Raw genomic sequence first — 22,098 nt, 5'->3', positions numbered from 1 at the left:
AGTGAATTATGAATGATTACCAATTTAAAGATCTATCTTAATGTAATTAGCAATATTATCGCAAGTTATCCAAGGTAGTATGGGTTTTTATGGTTCTTGGGTAAAATTACTCGATAATCCCGCTTTTGTGTACCTACTAATAACTTTTTTGCGCCGTTGGCAGGTTTGTTGTTTTCGCAAAGCAGTAATAGATCCGAGATAAAAATAACCACGAAATAATTAAACTGTTATTTTTAATTAATATTGTATTCTGTCTGCACACCTATTATTAACGAAAATACTATACCATTATGTAATTATAAAAAAAAACTATGATCGATATCAAATTTTTGTAATTAGCTTAGAAGCAATCGGTTTTATTAAATGATATAAATAGTTTAAAATAAAAATTATGTATACCTACTATTAAAGTACCTATGTTTTATCAATACGGTTAAAAACAATAAAAAAAAGTAATTGTGCGGTTTTATGAAACCACGATGCAAGTGAAACTTTTTTCGGATTGTAGGCATTTAACTAAAAAAAATCGGAAATTAATTCGATTTACGGTATTAAAATCGCGGTTTTAATCTTAACTTAATAAATTGGGGCGATAGAATAAAAGCTTCACTTTAAAAATCGTACGACAAACGAATTCATCTGAAGTCAACATAATAATAGTGGACCTTGTTACCATTGTACATTGGCTCAAACTGGTTCGGAGTATTCAGACCCGTTCGGAACGGTCTTAAGTACCCGTGTAAACGGAGATACGTGTCTGAGATACGTTTCTTGGGAACGTTCCTTCGAAACGTTTTCGAATCCCGGCGGTTCCGTGTAAACCGGGTTCTTAGTACCGCCGGGCTTAAGAACACGGGTATTCGTATCGGCGTGTAACACGGATACCGGGAGCCCTAATTTATATCGGTGCATCGTATATAATGGCGCAAGCGCCATCGACAATAAGATCCCTTTTTATAGAAAATACCACAATTACAAGACGAATAGGTACCCGACGCTCAGGATATTCTAAATACTCACGTATTCCAAGGTACACTCGCCTAAATAAGTTTACCATCCATCATTACGTGTGGTTCATTGCTATTCACCGCACTAGTTCGTTGAAAACGACTTGTTTTATTAAACAACAGTACGTTTTATAATGTAGTTCGCTTTTAACTTTTAGGGAGACGGCGAAATATCGTTTTTAAATTGTATACTGGATTTAAGATCACCTAAGTTTAACGAAAATTATATGAACCACTAATATCCCTACTTCTTCTTCTTCTTCGTTTTGCCTTTATCCCATTATTTGGGGTCGGCTCTCCTCATTCTCATGCGCCAGGACCGTCTGTCCTGGGTTGTCTGTGGATTTATTTGGGCTCGTTCTAAATCCTTTGACACGGTGGACCACCAAGTAGCAGGCCGACTAATATCCCTACTAATATTATAAATTAACTCTGCACATGCTTTGCTTGCAATATATTAATCTCCATTTTCGCATCCTCGCTCAGCACAGCTCTAGTCCTCGCTACGCAAATTAGCACAATTTTGGTGGAAACGCAGCCTTATAAACCGTTATCAAAGATTATATATTTCGAATATTATGCATTTGGTTGTTATGAAAATAACGGCTGTAGCAATATAAACTTATAAAGTCATAATTTTCGTTTTAAAAGGCATTTTTGTCATTAAAGTTTCCGTTTGAAATTGCCCCGGCCCAGTTCCAAAGTAAAATTTAAATATTTGATACATATTTAACGAACGTTAACACAGATGCATTACGCATTATTATACTACGTCGGTGGCAAACAAGCATACGGCCCTCCTAATGTTAAGCAATCTCCGTAGCCTATGTACGCCTGAAACTCCAGAGGTGTTACATGCGCGTAATATGTAGTGCTAAAACAGAACGAGACAAGCTAACCCTAGTGTAGGAACCACGGTAACCTGACTGTATTTTTCTATGCCAGGTACATTTTGTCAACTGTGTTTAATTAAGTTAATCTTAACAACCCTGTAAATATTTTTTCACCTCAGCAGCTCGAACAAGCCTACTTTCGTCACTCCCTGGAGTGAGGAAAGTGCGACTTTCCTCACTCCAGGGAGTGAAACAATGTAGCTTTTTAATTTAGTGAAGGCCATGAACTTCATACTTTTATTACATTTCGTATCGTATCGTATCTTATCGTATCGTACATATTATAATACTTTTTTTTTTCTGTTTATTCTGTGTAATTCGAAATACATTTTAACCTTTAATATGTTCTCACTACTGAGGTAAAAAAATTATGTGTGCAACACGAGAGCAAAGTTATTTTACATCTCGTGTTTTTGAGTCCCTCGCTACTTATCTACCTCGCTATCTTGAGCGACTACTTGCAGCTCTTTCCAGCCGAGTCCAGTGCTGAGCCGTCCTCCTTCTCAGCTCACGTTTACCGTACCCACATAGTACGTAATGCATGATGAAAATTTGGTACAATTAGTAAAAAAATATTAAAAATACAACCAAAACAATGTTGTCTTTGTTTAGCCCGCCATTATTACTAATATTATCAACTGCAACCATTGTCTTTCTCCTGATTATGTTTCAGAGATAACATTATATTTTTATAGCGATAAGCCGCGCCGCAACTAAATTATCACTACGGCATCCTGTATCAGGTACTCGATGGGATATTTGGAGTTCTAATATGAATCTGTGTTGAAAAAAAGTCAACGTATTTTTGAACATAAGCAAAATGTTTAACAAATTTTGACCCGACTAACTGGGTCAATCAAAGTAGATCCATAAAAAACGTTTTTAGCAAGCTGGAAATAGTTTTAATGCCTTCATTAGGTCCTAAATACGTGTAATCAGAATTCGCGCAAAGAGCTGATGGATGGAAAAACGATGGATGGATTTTGTGAAAGAAGACAGAGAGAAGAGAGAGAGAAAGAAAGGAGAGTGCTGAGGTGACGAAAGATAGAGAGAATGGAAGAGAAAAACATGTTGTGCCGACCCCATAACGTGGGATAAGGGCAGGAAGAAGAAAAGTTAGCGCAATCCTAGGCAACATTATGGCTCTCCAGTTTTATGCTTGTAGATCGAAAACGGAAAATTTGTTATGCAGGCGAAGTCGGGAGCAGAATCTGTTATATTTATAACGCGAGATAAGCCGGGTGTCTGTGCTAGCTTATCGGTGGGTCTTGTTACCGTATCCTGTTTCAGGTGCGCTGCGGGATAGGGTTACGTTGGCTTACACATGTTTTAGACGCGGCAGATTAGATAAAACCACAAAACTGACATATACGCTAATGTCTACGCAATTGACTTTCTATATAACAGCGTTGTTTATAGATCAGCCATTTTTTTCCCAATTTCAAGATTGACACTATTCTGAACAGTCATTTTATTTCCCTGTAGAGCAGCGGTGTCAGCAATGTCAGCATGGTTGCATTTTTATCACCTGTCACTATGCCTGTCACTTTCGCACTACCTACCTACTTGTTAGAACGTGACAGGCATGGTGACAAGCGATAAAAATGCTACCGTGCTAAGCCCGCAGAAAGGTCATCTTTCAAATCAAGGTTGACGTCATTTAGTCTTCTCTAGTTTATAACTAGCTAGGCTATGTAAAGTCTTGACTTTACCCTTGGGTTGATAAAACACCATATTTATTTAATTATACGAACGGGTCTACCGCTATTTAATTTCATTGTTTTTACCTTAAGAGGCCGTAGTCGATTTTGGAGCAAAAATTTTAAATTGATAGATTTAGTCGTTGAAATTATATACGTTTTGTTACGTAATATCTAAATAACAAGAATTGGTTTCTATTAGCACGTCTTCTCATCTTGCCTTTTAATAATGAGGTCGCAAGCGTGCGTCACCGGTAATAAATGAAAAGATGGGGCAGTTTTTAAAAATTCATCAAAAATTTATGTTGGTAAGTTATACAAATTGATGTATAAAAATAGTTTTACCAATGTTGTAGATTGTTTAAGTATCAAAATTACGTTGAAATTAAGTCGATTTTCAGAGAAATTGTCACTTGTTTTGAAGTAATTTCTGGAGAAAATTGATTTCGTCTAACTTTCATTTACACTACTTTAAAGTCATAATAATAAGAATGTAGTCTGATAAACGTCAATTACAGGATATGTGTAATACAAAATTACCATGTTTAGCCGTCCAAACTTTACGAAATTTACAAATAATAGCGACAAAATCAGTGCTTTACGCGCGTTTACCTAAACGTCCATCAGAAAAACAAACATTACTAATTTAGTGAGTCTGTTTTCCACAAATTGATCTGATAAAAGGTAAGATAAGAAGATGCGCTAATACAAACCAGTACTTGTTATTTCAATTAGGTAACAAAAGGTGTACAATTTCACCGACTAAATCTATCAATTTTAAATTTTTACGACTAAAATCGACACCGGCCTCTTAAATTCCGACGTTTTAGCTGAGTTGCACCAGCTTTGGTCACGGAAGGACTCTGTTAAATAGCGATAGACCTGCTCGTATGATTAAATATGTGTTCAAAACGCGAATTTAAAGTGTGATAAAACACCATGTACCGATTTCCTTGAGCAAGACTAAAAAGCTTAGCCAGTCTAGATTTTCTTAGCCCTGCGCGCGCACACCGCACGGCATGCGCAGAAGCACACGCGATTTAGGCGCGCGACCACATTCCTGCCATTGTGTGTAAGTCTTTCACATATTGAGTGCACAGTTACACAATTGAGTGCGTCATATTCTATAGTGTGCGTTATCCTTTATAGAATAGAATAGTTTTTATTCGTAAACACACAGACAATAGACATACATTAAAAGAACATAGTGAAAATAAAATGTCACGAAATGGCCACATCTCAGCATGCTGCTGGCGACTTCCAGCGCTGATCTTCCGATGAGACCATCAAGTGAGAATCACGGAAGGTAATAGACAAAAAGAAAGCAACATAAAGGAAAGAGACATAAAATATGGCGAAAACATAGTGATATTGATATTGGTAAACATATTTGTATTGGTATTTGAGACAACTGGGAGACGTCCGGTCGGAAGGCCCAGGTACCGGTGGATCGATGAGGTCCAGAAGGACCTATGTGACATCCAGGCGGCTGAATGGCGTCGGATCGCACAGGATAGGAACGAATGGCGAAACCTAGTATCGGAGGCCAAGATCCACTACGGGTCGCTGAGCCAGCGGAGTAAGTAGTAGTAGGAGTAGTAAGTATTTGAGACAATGTAAAGTAAATCGCGTCCTAGTCCAGTGAGCATCAGTAGCGGATGAAACAATTTACCATCGTTCACACTGTAACTGTACCGGTGGGCCTTATGCCTTTGTAATAAGGTCCATGGGTACATTTAGAAGTGTAGCTGTTTGTACCAAAAGTATCTGCCACCGGAAGACTTTTCCTAATAGAGTATTTTATACCTATACATAGTTCGCGTTAAAAAGTATTCCACCTTATATAATTGTTTAACATAATATACAAAGACATACATATTTGTGACGTTTTCAATCAAAAGGTACCACATTGTCGCTTACCCACGACGCTTAGGACGAAATTAGATTGCATCTTTATATATGAATAACCGTAACCATAACAGCGACAATGTGGTACCTTTTGATTGATAAAGACACATTTTTGTAAAGTTATTATAATTTATAGCCTATAAGACAATACTTTTAATGCGTAGTCTGATTCGATACTTTCGATGCTGACTGAACGCTTTTCACACATTTAGTTTAGAGTACATATGTACCTACATAATATTGGAACCTATCTTGTTTTAGTGCAGATAAATCTTTAGGTAGGTACGCGTGATTTTTCATTTTCTTACAATTTTATTCATCATGTTAATAAAATATTGGATGAATGCGTACAGAAATAGTATCTCTTGGCTTAATTCTTTTTTATTAAAATATATATATATTTGTTTTAATTTCAAAGCAATATACCAATAGGTAATTTGAAAATGTACTGCAATGCAACGACTTTTAGATATGGCATTTGGCGTAATTTCTAAAGAAACCTTTTTTTGTTTCAAATCGTATAAAGTTTCTTTCAATCTTAACCTAATTTTACATTTCTTTGTTCCGAAAGCAGCTGCCTCAGGCTTAGTGTTGTGAAAAACTCGAGCTTTTTTATATCTATCTGTATCTTAGGAAAACTCGGGACTCGAGTAAGTTTTTGTGGATTTATTGCGAAGATTATACAACAAGAACTTAAAGTAATTACAAAAAAAATACATAAAATAAACAATAACACGTAATTCCGGCCTAGTGTAAGTAGTTAGTTAAACTTTATAAACAACAAGCTTCTCAAGCGATCGTAGGTATGCGTGACACGATGATGATGGCTTCAAACTATCTTCATACCAAATTTCAACTCAATCACAGACAGACCGTCTTACTTTCGCATTTATAATATTAGAAGGTATGTTTGATGGTACGGAAACCTCGGGGCTCAAGCTGACCCACATTTTTTTTACAAACCTTGTAACTTGTAAGACGCGTAAGTAACATTTAAGGCGGTTCCCTGAGCCAGAAGGCGAAAAATCTCCTTATATGATCCTGTTTTTCTAAGAGGCGTTGATATTCGTAGACGTGGAAAAAATATATGTAGTTCTTGACTATATTATCTTTAATATCATAGCTTCCGATACACGAATTATGACACTTCGCTCGATACAATTAATTCCCAAAGTAACCTCTAACTCGGACGGTACTTTATTATGTGATACTATAAATAAAAAAAGAAGAAAAACAATCTTAACTTAAATAATCATTTCATAGCTTTCGAATTTCGATATTGTAGGGTAACGTTTTTAAAATAAATAAAAATCGACAAAATTCGATCAAAATTGACACTTGGCGCGCATGATCTTTCCCGTTCTTTCTTGCGAAATGTGACAGAGACAGCGGCAAACCGACGGAACGGCCTTAAAGTAGTTCTCGTAGTTGTTGAGATTCGCTCGTGTGTAGTTTAAAGAGCCGACCTATATTTCGCGTAGACTAATTGAAACATGGAAACAAATTAAAACTCGAGTTTTTTCGATACAACACTACTCTAGCCTCGAACGTGAACTACTAAGAAATTCAGATCTCGTTCCCCAGAAATTCATGTTTTAGGTGTTTTTTTCTTTTCATAACGGCCTGAAATCCCCCTTTATACAATTAAGGGGTGTTCATTAATTAACTAGATTTGCGCCTCTGTTAGTTTGGACTTTATTTTATGTACGTGAATTATTTTTAGCTAACCCAACCTATGGGATTCAAAACAAACAGTTCATTGATTTCGTACCGTGCGATGTCTGATATCCTTTTTGGCCGCCATTTGCAACTATTGTCTGCCAAATCTGACAGCTGTTACAACAGGATATATTATAGAGTTGTCTCATTAAAAAATCATAGCATATAATTTGTGATTACATATCAAGAGCGTAACGGTCGCCTTTCCTTGAAATTGTGCTGGATTTGGATAGGGCGCCTAAAATGTGGTCGCGAATCTTTTATTCATGTGTATAAACATAAGTTACATTACAATGCATTATCTTTTCCAAAGGGTAAAAATGGGACCCTATTACTAAGACTTCGCTGTCCGTCTGTCACCAGGCTGTATCTCATGAACCGTGGTAGCTAGACAGTTGAAATTTTTACAGATGATGTATGGTCTGTTGCCGCTATAACAACAAATACTATAAACAGAATAAAATAAATATTTATGGGAGCCATACAAAAAACGCGATTTTTTTGCCGTTTTTTGCGTAATGGTACGAAACTCTTCGTGCGTGAGTCCGACTCGCACTTGGCCGGTTTTTTATTTAATACCTACATGACCTCTATTTTAGTATTTTTTACTTTAAATAGTAGTGTGACTACTTGATTAACACAAATCTAAATATTTGATAAAAATAATTTGAATTTTTAACCAAAGTTTTTCTAATAAAACTATTGTCCACAGCCATATACAATTACAACGGGCCGTCCCCCCACCTCCCCCTGGAAGTTGGTGAGCTGGTCCACTGCGAGAGAGAGACAGAGCACTGGTATTGGGGTCGCAGTCTACGGAGAGACGGTGTGGGCGCTTTCCCGAAGAACTATGTGCAGTTGAGAGAGTGTGAAGTCGAGAGGTAAGTCTCTTTCTATCCTAATAGGTCAAAAGCGAGACAGAAATGTATATTTTAGATAGAGACAGGAGCTCGTCGAAGAAGTCGGTGAGCTGGTCCACTGAGAGAGAGACGGGGCACTAGTACTGGGGTCGCAGTCTACGGAGAGACGGTGTGGGCGCGAACTACGTGCAGTTGAGAGAGTGTGAAGTCGAGAGGTAAGTCTCTTTCTATCCTAATAGGACGAGAGGGAGACAGAAATGTATAGATATTTTAGATAGAGAAAGGAGCTCGTCGAAGAAGTCGGTGAGCTGGTCCACTGAGAGAAAGAGACGGGGTACTAGTACTGGGGTCGCAGTCTACGGAGAGACGGCGTGGGCGCTTTCCCGAAGAACTATGTGCAGTTGAGGGAGTGTGAAGTCGAGAGGTAAGTCTCTTTCTATCCTAATAGGTCAAGAGCGAGACAGAACTGTATATATATTTTAGATAGAGAAAGGAGCTCGTCGAAGAAGTCGGTAAGCTGGTCCACTGAGAGAGAGAGAGACAGGGCACTGGTACTGGGGTCGCAGTCTACGGAGAGACGGTGTGGGCGCTTCCCCGAAGAACTATGTGCAGTTGAGAGAGTGTGAAGTCGAGAGGGAAGTCTCTTTCTATCCTAATAGGTCAAGAGCGAGACAGAAATGTATAGATATTTTAGATAGAGACAGGAGCTCGTCGAATAAGTCGGTGAGCTGGTACACTGAGAGAGAGAGACAGAGCACTGGTACTGGGGTCGCAGTCTACGGAGAGACGATGTGGGCGCTTTCCCGAAGAATTATGTACAGTTGAGAGAGTGTGAAGTCGAGAGGTAAGTCTCTTTCTATCCTAATAGGTCAAGAGCGAGACAGAAATGTATAGATATATTAGATAGAGACAGGAGCTCGTCGAACTAGTCCGAACTGTCAAAACGATTTTGCTACTATGGAATTTATTGGAAACACTAGCATGTGACGTCACGATCAAATTACCCACTCTTTATAGTTTTATACGGGGTTTAAAATAGAAATTGTGTCTAAAAATAACTGCTATCTACTTTTCTCTATTAATCTTCTGGTGCTTTATTTCATGCATGGTGTAAAATTATTTATTATACAGTCAAATACCCTACTATTGTTAAATATTAGAGCGCTGGTGGCCTAGCGGTAAGAGCGTGCGACTTGCAATCCGGAGGTCGCGGGTTCAAACCCCGGCTCGTACCAATGATTTTTCGGAACTTATGTACGAAATATCATTTGATATTTACCAGTCGCTTTTCGGTGAAGGAAAACATCGTGAGGAAACCGGACTAATCCCGACAAGGCCTAGTTTCCCCTCTGGGTTGAACGGTCAGATGGCAGTCGCTTTCGTAAAAACTAGTGCCTACGCCAATTCTTGGGATTAGTTGCCAAGCGGACCCCAGGCTCCCATGGAGCCGTGGCAAAATGCCGGGAAAACGCGAGGAAGATGTTAAATATTGTTATAGTACAAATAATACAATACTTAATTCTGTTCCTGTTTAACCCAATAGTTGATTGTAGGGCTCCCGGTATCCGTGTTACACGCCGAAACGAATACCCGTGTTCTTAAGCCCGGCGGTACTAAGAACCCGGTTTACACGGAACCGCCGGGATTCGAAAACGTTTCGAAGGAACGTTCCCAAGAAACGTATCTCAGACACGTATCTCCGTTTACACGGGTACTTAAAACCGTTCCGAACGGGTCTGAATGATCCGAACCAGTTTGAGCCAATGTACAATGGTAACAAGGTCCACTTTCCACTATTATTATGTTGACTTCAGATGAATTCGTTTGTCGTACGATTTTTAAAGTAAAACTTTTATTCTATCGCCCCAATTTATTAAGTTAACATTAAAACCGCGATTTTAATACCGTAATTCGAATTATTTTCCGAAATTTTTTAGTTAAATGCCTACAATCCGAAAAAAGTTTCACTTGCATCGTGGTTTCATAAAACCGCACAATTACTTTTTTTTAAATTGTTTTTAACCGTATTGATAAAACATAGGTACTGAGCCATCTTCCTATGTTTAATAGTAGGTATATATAATTTTTATTTTAAACTATTTATATCATTTAATAAAACCGATTGCTTCTAAGCTAATTACATAAATTTGATATCGATCATAGTTTTTTTTTTTATAATTACATTATGGTATTGTATTTTTTCATTAATAATAGGTGTGCAGACAGAATACAATATTCATTAAAAATAACAGTTTAATTATTTCGTGGTTATTTTTATCTCAGGTGTATTACTGCTTTGCGAAAACAACAAACCTGCCAACGGCGCAAAAAAAGTTAGGTACACAAAAGCGGGATTATCGAGTAATCATGCTTAAATGAAAAGCAGAATTTTACCCAAGAACCATAAAAACCCATACTACCTTGGATAACTTGCGATAATATTGCTAATTACATTAAGATAGATCTTTAAATTGGTAATCATTCATAATTTACTTTGGTCACTTTCTCACTAGCGTTCAGGTAATAAACTTAAATGGTCCATCCATCCATTGTTTTCCAATATCCTTTTGTTTGTCATCATCGAAAACATGTAGGTTCCCAAACTATTATCACAAGTGTCACCGCCAATTATAAGCTTTATGTCGTTGTAATAAGGTCAAAACATCTGCACAAGAAAATGTTTTCCATTGTTTTGTAGCCGCGCCGCACTAAAAAGCGTTTTATTATGGTAAGAGGTACCTAGAGCAAAAACAATTAGAATTTATTGAGAAGGTGCAATTTTATCAAGTTGATTTAAAATGTTTATTAATAACTAGCGACCCGCCCCGGCTTCGCATGGAGAGTCAAGCATAATAAAATACATTCTGTAACAAGTATTCACATCGGAAGCCCAATAATACTAAGACTTCCATCCACCTGTCTGTCACCACTCACTAGGCTGTATCTCATGAACCGTGATAGCTAGACAGTTAAAAATTTTACACATGTATTTCTGTTCTATTTCATTTCTATAACAACTAAAATTTAAAATTAAATTTTGTACGGAACCTTCGGTGGGCGAGTCCGACTCGCCCGGTTTTTTTGGACTTGTCCGGTTTTTTTAGAAGTTAATAATGGGTTAATTATTCTTAAAATATAGACAGACAGCCATCGCGCACTTTTTTGTAGACTTTTTTCCACCATACATTGTGTCGTTATATCTCAAATAGATTGGGCAGCGTTTCCGATTAAGTTCCTGGCCAGCGTGATTTTTTCTAACTTCATTAGCAAACATCGTCACATTTCTACCAATTTAAACAAAACCTTAACAAAATATACACATAAACATTCCCAAAGAAAAACTTCATTCATAGGTGAGGTCTGGTTATCGCGAACATACAGACAGACATACGGACGCGGCGGGGGACTTTGTTTTATAAGGTGTACCTACACTATGCTCTCAAATTAAACTAAAAATAAAGAAGCAAGTTAAAAAATTATTTTTTTATAAATACTTACCTAATGCCAATTTCGAACATTAGTTTGACTTCCTGCCTACATACTGAACTCGATGGTTCTAATTTTTTTTTTAAATAGGTACTAGCAGGTTTTTATTTTATTTTATTGCTAACCAGCAACGTAAAAAAAAGTAGCAATTTAAAGTGCTATATAAAATACTACTTTGATAAGAAGCGTGAATACTCGTAATACCTATTGCAAGCAAAAACTACCTGCTCAAGAAAGGGTTTTCTAAACCGTTTATTAAATTTCGACTCTATGACCCCACGGAATAAGGTTAAATATGACAGAAACTCGTCATGAATCTTTTGTCTATTCATTTGTAGCTGGCGTTCGTTCCTTCGCTACTATCGTCAAGGACGTGTCCGGAGCCACGGATAAATAAGATACGTATCTTCGAATACCCGTTTATCCGTGTACACGGGTCTTAACTACACGTTTTTTAATTAAACGTGCGGAACGGACCAGAAAACCGTTTACGTATTATTCGGAGACGGGTATTCGAAACGTGTAAACGAAACACGGATTCGACCGCGAGCCCTAGTTGATTGGTAGACATTAAGTTCATCATTTGTACAATTTTACTGACTACATAAATAAATAAATACTGAAAAAAAAAGTTTGGCTCAAAAATCGAACGATACAAATCAAAGGCGCGATGTTATAAAATCAGTACTACTATTATGACCGTGGGCTGAACGATAGTAAATATTTAGAAACATATACCAGCGAAACATGCGAATACGAAAGCTCGGTATGAATCATTTGGCACGCGCTATCAAAGGTCATTCAACTTTAATCTCTTTACATTATAAACTCATACATTATAATTTTGTAACTTCGTATGCAACTCTACGTACTTTTCTACGTTGGATAGTCTATGGCACTTCCGACTCAAGCATAAGAATTTTATCGATACGGTTTAGTCAATTATAAAATTTTTGAAAATAGAACTTCATACATTTCGATAAAATATTTCTTGATTAAGGAGACTCGGATTTAATGCAAATTATCCTATTTAAAAACGCTGCTTCGCTTTTTGATTGGTTGGTCAACAAAAACATTTTATTTTATGTTGCAGTAGAAACAATTGCTTCATAAGTCAGAAACGCGAATGTGACACCCTTCATATAGCAACATCCATATCCTACGAAAACCGCTTAGCGTTGCTTGTTAGTCTCCATAGGCTACGGTGTCCAAAATCAAGAAAAAACTGTCTTAACATTGAATTTAGCGCGGAGCAGGTACCAGGGCCTCATGAGTTACGAGGAGGTGTCGTTGGCCAACTCGCCGGGGGCGCCGGGTAACATATACCAGCGAAACATGCGAATACGAAAGCTCGGTATGAATCATTTGGCACGCGCTATCAAAGGTCGTTCAACTTTAATCTCTTTACATTATAAACTCATACACGCTGACAATTATTACGATATTAGTCAAGGGCCTGACAATTTTTGACAGAGAAAGATAGTCTTATTGCGATTCCTATAAGAGGAAAGAGAAAATAGTGCCATGTTTTGTCCTTATCACCGACCGGGTGGCATCATAAGTAGGTAGCATTTTGTTATTTTTTTATTTGAATAGAATAGAATAGAATAGAATAGAATAGAATAGAAAAACGTTTATTGCAAAAACCATCTAAATACATACAGCACCATATAAGTTAAAAAATAAGATCTTATTCACAAGTAGAACCTTAAGCATTGCGAGGGTTTCAAGGCACGAAGTTTAAACAAATTTTGCCACCGAGTAAAACACGAAATTTTTCAAAATTCGAGCGATAAAGAGGCAGACAGCGAAATTTCGGATTCTCGTTTCCCGGTAGGTCCTCTGTGAACAAACCGCCTTGATGCATCAATGTCATATTTTATTATCTCTGAAAACTTGTCAAAAAACTGTTACAGGCACAGTATGTATAATGTACTCTATGGTTTACTAAAGGGGCTAGTGCTGCACTCTGGTGGCAGAACATTGCAGTAATACCCCCCATTATCGTCTAGCACTATAAATAGCCGGCCCAGTGCCCTCCTCTATCGGCAATTGTAAGTGACACATTTTAGGTCGGGACATAGCCCCAATGTTCGGGTTAATAGTTTAATTGTTTGTGATAACATACATTCCAGATAGTCTTATATTGACCGGGATATAGACCGTGATTACCTTTTGTATTATTTGTGAGCTCCCGATATTTCGACGCAGTTACATGCATCATGTTCACGGTTCATATTGCTCAGCATCTCCTTGAGTCGGGTACAAATCACTGGATCGAGTTGCATAGTCCCAAGGTCATTTCGACAGAACGCCACTATATACCAAGATTGGTAAGAGAAGCCGTTGAAATTCACAAATACAAAAATTTCAATCGTGAAGATGGGTTTAAACTGTCAAATGTGTGGAATCCTGTGATTTGTTTGTGTAAAAAACCAGTGATATCCGAATCAAACACGCGTAGTGACACCGTGAGTGTAGTGTGTTTGGACAGACCAACGAGTGTGAACGCGACCGGACCAACAAGTGTGAATGCGACCGTTGGTAACGTTGAAAGTGAACGCAGCCGACGCGCAAGAATGAGGGTAGACAGAGCGCTGTCTACACAACTTTGACACCCACCCGCTATCTTCAGTAACCCGTGAACATGATGCATGTAACTGCGTCGAAATATCGGGAGCTCACAAATAATACAAAAGGTAATCACGGTCTATATCCCGGTCAATATAAGTCTAGTGAAACTAACCGTGAATCATTCAAAACTCTAATTCCAGATAGTGTCAATCGTTATTGTTTGATCAAGTTTGTATGCAAAATTTGATGTGATTTAGAATACTTATTAATTAACTACAGTAAAACCCCGTTTACGCGACCCCGTTATGCACGGTTTCGCTTTAATTATGACTATGTAAATACTTTGTGTCATAAAGGTTAATGGTATTATAGATGGCGCCAGCGTAAGTTTTTCCTGTCTCTAGTTTTGTTCTATGAGATTTAACATAGCATAGTATCAAGGCTATAAAAAAAGTTGACACTATGCATACGATTGACAAGTAAAACTTATGCGCATTTCGAAAAACTCCGACCCAGTTGAGGACCTTTTTAAGAGGAGCTGAAATTTAAATATTGTAGGTGAATATATATCCGTCTCGCTAACGGAAGCGGCTCCTAAAACTAGTGCGATAAGGACAACGCCAGGTTAGGCGAAAAATCCTGCGTAACAATCTAAAAAAACCGGCCAAATGCGAGTCGGACTCGCGCATCGAGGGTTCCGTACTTTTTAGTATTTGTTGTTATAGCGGCAACAGAAATACATCATCTGTGAAAATTTCAACTGTTTAGCTAATACGGTTCATGAGATACAGCCTGCTGACAGACAAACCGACAGACAGACGGACAGCGGAGTCTTCCCGTCCCGTCCCGTTTTTACCCCTTGGGTACGAACTGTACGAAGACCCCTAAAAACGAGGTTTCGTACTCGGCTGTTTCCTCCTCCAAAACTTAGCCTAATGTAAGGTAATTAAATTATCTGTATTAGACTGTTTTGCTGTTTAGGCAAATTGATGTCAGTTTTGAATACCATGCTTCTCTTTGCGGCCTAATAAATTAGGCCGTTTTTGCGAATATTTGCAGTGCTCTAGCGCTTATAAAAACAAAAATATCAAAAGTCCGACATAGATATTAATAATCATATTCTTTGTTGAAAAAAGTCATTGCTCTGGCTCTAAAAACTACGGAGGAAACAGTCGAGTACGTTTGTATGGAGAAATCGAGACAATGCCACGCCTATGGATGGTATAGAAAGGATGCCAATCTCTTATGGCAGAATTGTTGAAAAAGTGACCGCTTTGAGCTTTAAATAATAGTTCCTAATCTCTCCGGTGGCGCTAGTTAGGCTCTGGGACATGAGTATAACATGTACCAACAAATAACCCGACCAAATTACGTAGGTTGTTTTTGGTAGTATTTCGGTGTATGGTGGCGCCGCCTAATTACTGTTTTTTGATGGACACTTTTCATACATAGAGATTTGGCTCCTTTATATAGTCTCCATGGCCACGCCTATCATGTGCGGCGCGCCATCTTGAACCTTGTGGGAATGCACGAAGGTTGATATTAGGCTGTAGCTGTGTGCTGCAGTTGACGTGTTTGGCTTTCAAAGGGTTATAAACTGATATAAATGTCATGTACTAAGAAAAAGTGACCAAAGCCTCCAGTGCCCCAGGCTGGAAACGAACCAGCGTCGTCTGCTGTCGCGGGTGCCATTCGGCTACTGGGCCACAGCGGCATAGGTCGAGTTTCTTTCCAAGTATATGCACTTGTTACTGAAGGCTATGGCGCCTCCAAAGCAAATTTTAAATTTCAAAAGAAAGTAAATTTTTAAAGGGTTTTCTTCCTTAATATATTGTACGTTGTCAATTTTTGTTACAGAGTCGGCGATACAGTGGTTGCCTCCGCAGGGGGTTCAGGCGTGGTTCACGACATTGCCCTCACATTGAGAGATTGGCTGCAGCATTGGAAGAAACTTTACACCGTAAGTGCGATCTGTAGAAAACTCTTAAGACTTCCCTTTCAAAATCCACTGACGTAACTTAGGCACAATTCCTGTTTCAGCCCTATGCTCGATGAAATTAACGCCACGAATAAAAAAAACCGAACAAGTGCGAGTCGGACTCGCGTTCCAAGGGTTCCGTATATTACACAATTTAAACAATGTATTTTTTATGTGAAACGTGAGTGAAATGTCTTTAAGAAACCTGTAGGGGTCGGATCAAAAACTAAGTAATTAAGTCCGACTCACGCTTGACTGCAATTTCTAATAGGTTTTCGTCTAATCTATAGGTAAAGATCTATTTAGTTTATTTTTTTCAAAATTTTAGACCCAGTAGTTTCGGAGATAAAGGGGGAAATGGTCATTTTTTGCCTATTTTCTTGAATAACTTCGAAATTGTTTATGAGCTCCTTCATTTGATATAAAACACGATATAGTTTAAAAAACTTATTTTTTTAATTTTCTCATTTACTCCCCAAAAGTGGCCCTCATGTTTAAAATTCATTTGTTTCGTTACATGTCCGTCTTTGGGTCACAAACTTACATATGTATACCAAATTTCAACTTAATTGGTCCAGTAGTTTCGGAGAAAATAGGCTGTGACAGACGGACAGACGCACGAGTTATCCTATAAGGGTTCCGTTTTTTCCTTTTGAGGTACGGAACCTTAAAATAAACCTGGGTCTAATAATCATTTGTGACATTTTCAACCCAAAAGGTACCACATTGTCGCTTGTCAACAAGGTTGATTTCAAATTGAAGCTGTATGGAAATAGCGCCTTATTGACAACCGACAATAAGTACCCTTTTGATTGAAAATGGCACATTTGTTTTTGAGATGAGCTTATAATGACAGCACTACGTAGGCGAACAACACGCGAACGCGAAGCGATGCGGCGCGGGGTGAATCAAACCTTTGATACCTATAGGTATAGAAGTGTCCTACGTGGGCGATCTCGTTGCGATCGCGAACGCCATGGGCCCGCCTCTTCGCGTTCGCGAGTTGTTCGCTTACGTAAGACTCAGCGTAACTTGTTATTAATAAATAATATTAATCTATCGAATTTCAGACATGCGATGACCGCTTCAAGTTCATGGAAGTGAGCATGCGCGCGCTGCTCGAGCTGCGAGCGCAGGCCGCGTCGGGCGCCCTTCCTCTGGACCAGCTGCGGCGCGTCGCCAGGACCGCCATCTTCACTATAGACAAGGGCAATAGGTAAATCTATTAAAGGGCTAAATCACTTCAAAGGATTTAAAAAACCGGCCAACTGCGAGTCGGACTCGCGCACTTACGGTTCCGTACTATTACGCAAAAAACGGCAAAAAAATCACGTTTGTTGTATGGGAGCCACACTTCCCTGCGGTTCCCTGAGCCAGAAGGCGAAAAATCTTGTTTTTCTATGAGGCGTTGATATTAGTAGACGTGGAAAAAATATATGTAGTTCTTGACTATATTATCTTTAATAACATAGCTTCCGATACACGAATTATGACACTTCGCTCGATACAATTAATTCACAAAGTAACCTCTAACTCGGACTTTTAATCCAACTTTACTCGGCTATTTATTATGCGATACTATAAACAAAAAAATAAGAAAAACAATCTTAACTTAAAAAGTAATTTCATAGTTTCGAATTTCGATATTGTAAGGTAACGTTTTTAAAATAAATAAAAATCGACAAAATTCGATCAAAATTGACACTTGGCGTGCATTATCTTTCCCGTTCTTTCTTGCGAAATGTGACAGTGACAGCGGCAAACCGATGGAACGGCCTTAAATAATTATTTTATTCGGCAAAAGAAATACATCTATGAAAATATCAACTGTCTAGTTATCACGGTTCATGAGATACAGCCTGGTGACGGACAGAGGAGTCTTAGTAATAGGCCGTAATAGGGGCCCGTTTTTACCCTTTGAGTACGGAACTAATGATTTGATCAGCATGAGAATCAAGTTCATTGACAATGTCGACATAGCTTAGAGAGCTTACAGATTTTAGTGGCGATAGCGAACCGGAATATATATTCTCCTTTACATGTTCCATTCTGTCGTGAAAATTAGTAAATTATATGTGATTTTTTGCAAAATCAGTTTTGGAAATTATTCAAAATGACGGAGCCATGACGAGTTCTCAAGGTGTTTGGCGTACCTGATAGTCATAGTAGACAGTCATACATTTATTCAAAAAAAAGCAATACAGGTATTGTGTTTGAAACATGCCTTAAAACTAAAGTTATAACTGGAAGAAATCCCTTAAAGGGATAAGTTCGCCTTTGTACTGCCTATTTCTGTGCCATATTTGTATTCTATGTCTTTGTACAATAAAGAGTTTATACATACATACATACATACATAATTATTAAAAACTTAGTAAGATCATAATATAATAAGCCTTAATCTTGAATATTATCAAAAATCTCATCCACGGTGCAAAAGCATCCTCTCAATAAAATTTTCAATTCCCTATAAAACACCGAGTTATCCGTAATGATTTTTAGTTCAGTAGGCAATCAGTTATAATCCATACTATATAATATTATAAATGCGAAACTTTGTCTGTCTGTCTTTCTGTCTGTGTGTTCCCTCTTCACGCTTAAACCGCTGAATCGATTTAGATGAAATTTGGCATAGAGATAGGTTGAGTCCCTGGGAAGGACATAGGATAGTTTTTATCCCGAAAATCATCCCTTAAGAAAGTAAAAAGCGGGGTGGAATTGAGATAATTAATGAAGTGCCTGCTAACCTGTGTGCATAATATGCTCAAATTGAATGATTGCTATGAGAGTTTTTGCCAGGCGCTATACTTACATTAGCTGCTGTTACTTAGTCCACGCAGACTAAGTCGCGGGCAAAAGCTTTATTCTTTATTTATTATTCTTTATTGTATTGCAGTCATGTTCATAATACATTAGGTGTTACAGTTTGAGGATGGTAGGTACATGACACCCTGTCAGGGCACTCAATTTTCTTAAGTCTAGGTAAAATTACATGCATCTGCATGTAATTGCATGCATGCAGTCTGTTATCAAGGCTTATGGCTTGATGACCAGCGGAGTGCGCAGCAACCTCGAGTCTAGGACAAAAAGTTCCAGTTGTTTATATCTAACATCATCACCTTCCTCACGTTATCCCGGCATTTCGCCACGGCTCATGGGAGCCTGGGGTCCGCTTGACAACTAATCCTAAGAATTGACGTAGACACTAGTGTTTATATCTAACCACAGAGATTTATCTAAACGTGTATTTTGTTCCCAGAGCACTGGATATGGAGCTGGCGGTGAGAAACGCCAACGGGCAACTAGTCAACCCTCTACATATGTCCACATACAAACTAAACGCGTTACACGACGAAACTAACGCCAAGATTGACAAAAATATGGTTAGTGAACTTCTAATCTGGGGGCACGGTAGTGCCCGCCAAGTCGAGCAAAACAAAGAGCGACCGTAACATCCTTTTTTCGAAGCCACTCAGGCCATTTTCAATGTTCTGTAATTTTGTGATAGCTAAAGCTTGAATTTTCAGTGACGTTTAGAGCATAACATGATTTAGATATATTCTCAATAACATGTAATTTGAACATGTAGTTTAAGAATCCGAAACTTCGTTATCTGCCTCTATCGCTCGAATATGCAAGAGTGACAGAGATGTTAGATAACGAAACTTCGATTTTCTTGCCTCGCGATAGACCCTCAGATTTTGGTAGTGGCGCCCCCTACGCAGAGTTTCGCGTAATATTCCCTATAGTGGCCATCCATCAGAAAAACATGGGAGTTTTTCTGATGGAAAGCATAAGGATCCTCTGAAAAGCACAATTATCTGTGATATGTCATTGTAGTAAAATGGGGTAGGCCACAACTGAGTTTGTTCTGCGATATTTTTTGTTACCAAACGTAAATAAAAATAAATGTGCCGTTTTCAACTAAAAAGGTACTTATTGTCGGTTGTCAATAAGGCGTTATTTCAAATATTTGAAATCAACCTTATCGACAACCGACAATGTGGTACCTTTTAGTTGAAAACGTCACAAATCTTCGTACTTTCAGGAAACCACACCAGCGACACCAACCCCCACCACCCACCCTTCAGCACGCTCCTACACCGTAGCTGTCAAAGTACACAACTTCGTCTGTCGCATGACAGATTCAGCAGAACTACTACTATCTCTACATGATTCTAGTGGAAACAAGCTGACTGAACATTTGATGATGAGATGGCCTAGTCCGAACATGTCTACTGGACAAGTCGTTTTCACCGTAAGTATTTATCATTTAGTCATTATCCCCCCCCCCCTACTACCTACTGCAGTTCACTTCTACACCGTGTTAAAGTACACAACTTCATCTGCCGCATGACAGATTCAGCAGAACTACTGTTATCTCTACATGATACTAGTAGAAACAAGCTGAGTGAACATTTGATGATGAGATGGCCTAGTCCGAACATGTCTACTGGACAAGTCGTGTTCACTCTACCTAAGTATTTATGGCGTTATTCGTAAACGCGTTACTGGCCTGAATTAGCTATGAATCTTATGTCTTTATCTGTCATTTTGTATTTGTAATGACTTATGTATTTGTAAGAAAGGGATAAAGCATAATTTAACTAAATCAGGCCCGTAAAGTTTTATGAATAAGGGGGTTAATCTTTATTTATCATTCCCCCCCCCCCCAACCACTACCCACACCTCTGCCCTGTGAAAATGGTACAACCTTATAACGAGCAATTCTTGTATATTATATATTTCGGGGATCTCGGAAACGGCTCTAACGATTTCGATGAAATTTGCTTTATGGGGGTTTTTGGGGGCGAAAAATCGATCTAGCCTAGGTCTTATCTCTGGGAAAACGCGCATTTTTGAGATTTTATAAATGTTTTCCGAGTAAAGCTCGGTCTCCCAGATATTGCACCCGGTGTGACCTATTATTGTCCTGTTGTTGATTTTTGCAACCGGTCTGGCCTAGTGGGTAGTGACCCTGCCTGTGAAGCCGATGGTCCTGGGTTCGAATCCCGGTAAGGGCATTTATTTGTGTGATGAGCACAGATATTTGTTCCTGAGTCATGGGTGTTTTCTATGTATTTTAAGTATTTATATATTACCTATATATATATCGTTGTCTGAGTACCCATAACACAAGCCTCCTTGGGCTTACCGTGGGACTTAGTCAATCTGTGTAAGAATGTCCTATAATATTTATTTATTTATTTATTACAAAAAAAAAATACAGTTAACACAATTACGAAAGAAAACAATAAAAGTATATAAAAATCAATATTTTACTGTTTTTTAAAGGCGAACCCTTTAAAAAACAGTAAATCTTAATTGTACTGATATAACATTAAAAGTAATAAATACAATTCATTTTCAGGACCTCGGCAGTGAGATAAAGCGAGAGAAAACATTTCTAGTCTGTCACGTGGTTCGGATAGGTTCCATGGCTTCAGAAAACGTGGACTACAGGTAATAGTGCATTGTGCAACATGGGGCGTAGGTTAAATATTGCAAACGAGAGTATAGTTAAATCGCGACGGCTCGCCGGAGCGATTTATAGACTCGAGTTTGCAATATTATTACGCCACGAGTAATACACAATGTTTTTCATCACACTTGCGATACGAAAATGAAGTATAAAGTATAATACTAGAAACTTCATAACTCTCAAGGGAAAACGCTTTTTCTATAGTCCCCGCTAAGTCTGCGCGCAATTCCACATTTACTGAGCGAGTATGATGAAATGTAGTATTTTCTATAAAAAGGGACCTTATTGTCGATGGCGCTTACGCCATTATAAACGATGCTCCGATATAAATACAATGCCGCGCGACGCTGTGCGGCGTAAGCGCCATCGACAATAAGGTCCCTTTTCATATAAAATGCCCTAAATCGTTATTTATTTGATCAGTGATCACCTTATCAGCTCAAAAAAGAAATACTTTGCTACATAAAAACAGTGAGCATAATATACCTTTG

The 22,098-nt window shown here is 38.3% G+C and overlaps 1 protein-coding gene across 1 annotated transcript in view; it reads left to right on the top strand.

Moving 5' to 3' along the window:
- Window positions 1–22,098, top strand: part of LOC134750691 (dedicator of cytokinesis protein 1) — a 114,842-nt gene that overhangs the window by 8,610 nt on the left and 84,134 nt on the right. The window contains exons 2-7 of the mRNA XM_063685927.1: window positions 7,940–8,108; window positions 16,005–16,107; window positions 17,196–17,341; window positions 19,385–19,508; window positions 20,174–20,383; window positions 21,497–21,588. Coding sequence (XP_063541997.1) covers window positions 7,940–8,108; window positions 16,005–16,107; window positions 17,196–17,341; window positions 19,385–19,508; window positions 20,174–20,383; window positions 21,497–21,588 — 844 coding nt within the window. The remainder of the gene's footprint in view (window positions 1–7,939; window positions 8,109–16,004; window positions 16,108–17,195; window positions 17,342–19,384; window positions 19,509–20,173; window positions 20,384–21,496; window positions 21,589–22,098) is intronic.

This window comes from Cydia strobilella, chromosome 20, assembly GCF_947568885.1.
Source record: "Cydia strobilella chromosome 20, ilCydStro3.1, whole genome shotgun sequence".
Lineage (NCBI taxonomy): Eukaryota > Metazoa > Arthropoda > Insecta > Lepidoptera > Tortricidae > Cydia > Cydia strobilella.
This window is presented reverse-complemented; position numbering and strand designations above follow the sequence as displayed.